Source organism: Neomonachus schauinslandi, chromosome 10 (assembly GCF_002201575.2).
Source record: "Neomonachus schauinslandi chromosome 10, ASM220157v2, whole genome shotgun sequence".
NCBI classification, from domain to species: domain Eukaryota; kingdom Metazoa; phylum Chordata; class Mammalia; order Carnivora; family Phocidae; genus Neomonachus; species Neomonachus schauinslandi.
In genome coordinates this window covers 15,176,028-15,182,634 of record NC_058412.1, presented here as the reverse complement: position 1 = coordinate 15,182,634, position 6,607 = coordinate 15,176,028, and the positions used below count along the sequence as shown (strand labels likewise).

The following is a 6,607-nucleotide window of genomic DNA, read 5'->3' as shown; positions in this document are numbered from 1 at the left end:
TTCATGAGCCCAGTATAGAGAGCTCGTTGTGCACAGGCGCCAACGTATCTTCAGAATTTACAGTCTGACGTTGAAAAAAGATACACATTTGAAAACAAACATATTATCTGAATGGGATGGGGGTTAAGTTTGGAAGTAATTTCTCAGGGAGACCTGATTTTTACATTTGGCTAGGCACAATTAGCGGAGAGGGTAGGAACATATAAAATGGCCTCGGAGGCAGAAAGCATATTGGCTTGCTTAGAATAGGGGCACCACCGTAAAGGCATTTCCCTATTGAAGGAGAAACTAATTTTAGCTGGGGTTTAGATTTGATGGGAAAGGCACTGGGACCCTTGTCAATTCTTGAGTGTGCTCGGCGAGGTAACAGACCCACTTCAAAGGATGTGAACATTATTTGCCTGAAATGGGGAAAGACTAGGTGGGGGAATTGGCTCCTGCTGCTGCATAAAGTACGAGCTAGATTATACAACTCAACACCAATAGCCTCAGAATATAGTAAAAGGGAAAATCTCAGATATAAATTAAAAGACGAGCTAGACTAAAATAATTCCATGGGAGTTTCTGCCCTGTGCCCAAATTATGGTCCTTTGTAACTCTCCAAGCATTCAAAAAGGACAAGGGAGAACTGAAGAACGAATTAAGGTAGAAAAAGGAGATAGAAAACAGTCGACCCAGGCGAGAAAATACCAAACACCAACCTTAATGATTCAAAAATGGAAGGCTATGCCCCAATGGCAATTCTATGCCGCAAAGGCCCAAAGCTCATACACATTCCTTTTACATGAACCACTCACTGGGCTGCAGTAACAGCTTAAATAAGCTGTTAAAAAGTTCTAAAACAGAATAAACACCATCTCCTACCCCAAAATTGTGCCAGTGTTCTCCAATCCCCAAAGGCTTATAAGGGAAGGATTGCGCTTTCACTTGGCGGACGGCGCCAGGCCACCGAATACAGTAAATGACTTTCCTTTCCACAATGCTGGGACTTTGGGGCTTACAAAACACCCAATCACTGTGACCTCATCTGAATGAGCGCCTTTGCTCCTGAGTTGACATGACACCTCAGGCAAGTTCCACCGCGACCATCTGAGGTGTGACCTGTCCTCCGAGCCAAAGGAAAGGAGGACAGCTAAGGCGACGAGGTGGGGCGCTGAGGTCACCCTCCTGACCCCAGGCGCAGGGCAAAAAGGCCCAGAAACAAAGCGATCAGGCCCAACCACGAGCTCATCCCCGCGTCTGTAGCTAGTCCAAGACCCCCGACATCCGCGCAGGCGCACGACGCCCGGCCGAGCGGGGACGAAGCCGGAAGTGTCCCTCGGCGCCCCGGATGCGACCTGGCGGCGGTGGTTGCCAGGGCGACGGGCGCTCCCAAGAGCTGCTGGTACTCGAGACTGGTGAATTAGAACAGGTTTCCTTTGGTGGGCCTGGACGGCTGGGCTCGTCCTCTCGGAGTTCCCAGGATGTTCTTTTACCTGAGCAAGAAAGTGAGTTTTCCCGCGGTCGCCCTCGCCTCCCCTTCGTCCCGCGGGCGATTCCCGCATCCTGCCGGCGAAATCTGGCGTCCTGATCCCCAGCTTCGCCTTCCCGCCTCCCACCTTCGTGCATCGTCCAGCCTCCAACGGTCCGGAACCCCAGATAAATCTCGGCGGAGCCAGCAGCCCTCTCGCACAACTCTCCCATCCCTGCCCCTGGCTGGGTCTTTTTTGGGGAGCCAGCAAGACAGATCATTGTGTCCCTCTCTATCTTTTTTCCTCCACCTATTGTTGACCAGGTGCCTTACATTCTTTGGATTGTCATGGGCTGCCGGGCAAGAGAAAAGTAATAACAAAAGGTAGCCCAAGTGTTGTGTGTGGAAAGGGAATATGGACTGATGGTCTGCATTTATACCTCCGTTTCCCTCTTCCTTCCTGTAAAACATTCATCAGGTGACTTTCCCACTGGGTTCCTCCGCGGTCAGTGCCTTTCTCTTGTGTGCACTTTTTTGTCTTTCGCAAGTGGTAGGGCAGTTCAGGAGATCCTGCCATGCCCATTTTCATCACAGCTCACGCTCTGCAAGAAGGACCGTTTTTCTTCTTGGGGTGTGTGTGTGGGGGGATTTTCTTCAGCCTTCATCTGTAAGTCACTAGCCAACTCCTTCGTGAAAAGCTGTGAAAGCGGCTGTGGTTGCTTTTCAGATTGCCATTCCCAATAACGTGAAGCTGAAATGTGTATCTTGGAACAAGGACCAAGGATTCATAGCATGTGGTGGTGAAGATGGATTACTGAAAGTTTTGAAATTAGAGACGCAGACAGGTAAATGAATGCAAGCCCAAAGGTTTGAACTTGATGGAAAATTGGCTAGTATCATTTGTTCACTGAGATTTGCTCATGGTATTTGTCAGTATGCAATTCTAATTCTTTTAAAACCAAAAATAAACACAAAACTCCCAGTTAGTGGTGTTTTTTGTAGAGTATTTTTGCAGTGAAGTTCAGAGACTATCGAATGTAAAAATCAGATGGCTATTGCTGAAGTTCTTGATGGAAAAGGAAAAACAATGAGGAATGAGAACTATATTGCCTTGTCCTTTTCTGTTTATTGTGCTCTGCTATTTGGACTCTAATAAAAATGATGTGAATCCACATTTCAGTTAGGTCACAAAATCTCACATTTTGTCAGATTATTTGCAGGCCTGTATCATCCTTTCTGCTTCTCAGATATGTTAATAATTATTCATCTAGTTTCCAAGAACAGAAAATGAGACTTTAAAACATTTTTGTCAATAAGTTTCATGTGATTACAGGTTGCTTTCTCTTTTTTTAGTTCTCTGGAATCATAGCAAACAGTTTCACATTTCTTTTAACATCCATAGTATTGCTCTAGAATGGAGAGCTAGACGATCCCCAATCTATATTGGAGATCTAGATGAGGAGATTGGAGTTGGAATCTCAGCTCTGCCATACTGACTTTCAGCAAGTTGGTCAACATCTTTGGGTTTTAGTTCAGTCTTCTGTAAGATAAAGGGCTGAACTAAATTCCATTTTGGATTCAAAGGCTCTACACTTCAACCCTGGGGCCTTTGCACTTGCTATTTCTGAGTCTGGACTACTCCCCTTTCCCCTCCTCTTTTCCCCACCTCACTTGGCATCTCCAGTTTATTCCTCAGTCTCAGCTTCAATATAATTTCTTCAGAAAGCCTTCCCTGGTTCTCCCTCCCCCCAATCTAAATTAATCTCCCTCTGTCACTATCTTATTATGCCTTTACTTCCTCAATTTGTAATTTTACATATATGCATATATATTTATGGGGGTGGGTGAGTGTCTGTTTAATAATATCTGTCCCCTCGGTAGACTACAAGCTCTCTAAGGGTAGAGGCCTTAACTATTTCATTTATCATTTTATATTCAGAAGCTTCCACAGTGCATGGCACAATGTAGACATTTAGTGAATGAATGAATGAATAAAAGATTCTGCAAAATCTAGTAAAAACTGATTTCCAAAGACATTGCTTTCTGATCCCTCTTATGCTTTAGAATTTTCAGTCTATATGTCATAAATGTTTCTATTTATGATCTTTTGGGAAGGAATAAGTAGCAATAATAATTACTAACATATTTAATATACTGGGTAAACAGTGGTTTTTTTTTTAATACATTTTGCTTTATTTTGTCAGAATAATATCTTTACAAGGGGGTACATATTATTGTCCTATGTTTCCACCATGAGAAAAGTAGATCAGAATGAGGCATACTTAAAAAATCTTTCAATATATCATCCAGGAATAAGAACTCCTTTTAAAATAAGCAAGAAATGTCAAAGTCTTATAATCTGTTAGTTTAATGTATTTGCCGTAATATTTTTTTCCCTAGATGATGCAAAATTGAGGGGTCTTGCAGCCCCTAGTAACCTTTCTATGAATCAGACTCTTGAAGGTCATAGTGGTGAGTCATGTAATTTTTAAAATCGTATTTGAATAGTCTTTAGGCATTTAGAAACCATCTACTTAATGCAGAAATGTTATCATTTTTAATAATGTTAACATTTAAAGTAATCATTTCTATTGAGCCATAATTAATTAATTGAGCCTAGAGTCTTTCAACAACTTTTACATGATTAAACAATGTCTTCAGTAAATCTAAAACAAAGTCGGTCTTATTTTATATATTAAAAAATACTGTTATTTGTCTACAGATAGGATATAATCCTTTTTTAGAATCTGCTCCGTGGTTCCACATCAAAGTAGACTAAAGAGACATGACAACTGAATGCACTCTATGATCCTAGATTGGATTTTGGAATGAGAGAAAGAAGTACCTATAAGGGACATTATTTGGACAATTGATAAAATTTGAATGTGGACTGGGGTTAGATAATATTGTGTCAGTGTTAAATTCACTAATTTGTAATATGGTTATGAAAGAGAATGTCTTCTTAGGAAATGTACACTAAAGTACTTAGGGATTAAAAAAAAAACAACTAAAAAAACCTCAGTTGTTCATATAACCCAGAGGTTTAAGATATGCTCAAGAGTGTGTTTCTAGGGGGTGGGGGGATGGGGTAACAGGGTGATGGGTACTAAGGAGGGCACGTGTTGTGATGAGCACTGGGTGTTATACACAACTAATGAATCACTGAACACTACATCAAAAACTAATGATGTTTACAGTGGCTAACTGAACATAAAAAAAAAGAGTGTGTTACTAATAGAATGGAAAACAAGAGGGGGGAAAAGAGAAATTAGGGCATATATCAACCACAAACAACCCCCCCATCCCTCTGAAAAAAAATCCAAGTACTTAGTATGATGTCCTTTGGGCATTATTATCCTTGGGAGTCAGGCCAGCTGGGTAAATCTTACTTACATTTGTTTCTGTCATCAGATATATGGCAGCTCTTGCATCTGACTGTAATAGGTGCCTTTGCTGGCCTGGAATAGGAGCAAACATGAAAATATCACATGTTGTAGGAAATGAGTGATAATAGCGACTACATCCTATGAATATGTTTGAGTGATTTATTAAGAGTGGCTAGTTGCACAGGAACCATATTGATTTGAAGATGCTGTTGGTGTTTATTATAAAAATACAAATTTGAAATTGTCACCTTTTTTAAGTTTCTAAATTGTTTTATAATTTTTTTTAGGTTCTGTTCAGGTTGTAACATGGAATGAACAGTATCAGAAGTTGACTACCAGTGATCAAAATGGGCTTATCATTGTTTGGATGTTATATAAAGGTATGCTAGGAGAGCTTATGGAACCTTTCACAGATTGGAGTCTGGGTTATGGTATTTGAATGGGGAAACTACATATTTGAAATAGACTCCTTTTAACCAGCAGCAGGAGTTCATCCTGACGACATGGGGGTAATATTTCTGGATTTATTGCTGCCTACTTTTCCTTTTAACTTTATTATTTTTTTTGAACTGTGACCTTGCATGAGGAAAGTGAACTAGGTGACTGTTGGTTATCTCCAAAATGAACATAGGCCCTTAGCAGGATAGTTTCTACTTGAGATAGCTTTTTTTCCCCCCAGGTTTCCAATAAGAATTATTTTCTGTATGATCAGTGGCTAGAGTTAATCCAGTGGGTAAAAACATTTATTAAGGAGTCAGGGGCAATAATTCATTCCCTTTATTGAGTCATTTAGCTTCCTTTTCTTTCATGGATACAGATTTTATCTCAGCTCTGACAATTGGCTCATGATTTGCACCTTTTGGCTACAAGAGAGAGCAAGAGAAGGATTAATTTAGGTGCATCACTATTACCAGAAAATAACACATAATACTTGATCTCTTGGGGCCTGTAGCCATCATCTTTAAATGTGTGTTGTTTTGAAAACATTCAGGGTGTACCATTTAAAAATTCTTAATTAAAAATATGCTGTACATGAATTTATGTTTTTCAAAGCTTATGTATGTGTGTGTATATCTGTGCAGGGAGTAGAATATGAGAGTACAGGAGATTAGGGTAAACTGTCTTTTTCCAAGGTGGGTGTTCTCTGGGCCTCAGTCCTTACTCTGATAATGCCCTCTTTGACTAGTTATTTCAAATTATGTGATAATTTGCTTGGCTGTAGGCCAGAATTCCTGATACCAAAATGTAGTAAAAAATAAAAACAAAACAAAATAGCCTTGTGATTTGCCTCACATTTGGTTACACTTTGAGACCTCTCACTCCAGCCCTGTGTACAAGAATGGTTTTGTCATTCAGCATTAGTGATGTGAAATCACTAAAGTGATTTGCACTGTTGAAAATTTTTTTCAAGCAGGCTTAGAGTTTTTACCTAATGTACTTGTATTTAATATGCTTATAATTAGTCATTGGAGAGTTTATGCATATATATAAAATTATTATGGTTATTTTGTTTTTTCCTTGGTTATTATCTGAAGTTTTAGACTTTGAGAAAAATCGGTTGTTTTGGTCTGTCAAAAGCAAATAAAGTTTTATTTTTTAATGGACAGAAAGGAAGGAAGAAAGAGAGAAAAGAGGGGCATTTATTGTGTTTTCTGTGATAATCTTTGAAGCAGTTGTTGGTCAAGGCCTCAGCTAATTTTTTATTTTGTTTTTGTTGGATTTGAAGGTTTTATAGTTTAATGTCTCAGATTGTAGAAAATTTTGCAGTTAC

At 39.8% G+C, this 6,607-nt stretch overlaps 1 protein-coding gene across 2 annotated transcripts in view; it reads left to right on the top strand.

The window, feature by feature from the left end:
* Window positions 1-1,463: 1,463 nt before the first annotated feature.
* The window catches only part of WDR35 (WD repeat domain 35), a 57,852-nt gene continuing 52,708 nt past the window's right edge, over window positions 1,464-6,607 (top strand). For both annotated transcript variants that reach the window (XM_021697470.1, XM_021697471.1), the window contains exons 1-4: window positions 1,464-1,487; window positions 2,178-2,295; window positions 3,851-3,922; window positions 5,124-5,216. In XM_021697470.1, coding sequence (XP_021553145.1) covers window positions 1,464-1,487; window positions 2,178-2,295; window positions 3,851-3,922; window positions 5,124-5,216 — 307 coding nt within the window. The remainder of the gene's footprint in view (window positions 1,488-2,177; window positions 2,296-3,850; window positions 3,923-5,123; window positions 5,217-6,607) is intronic.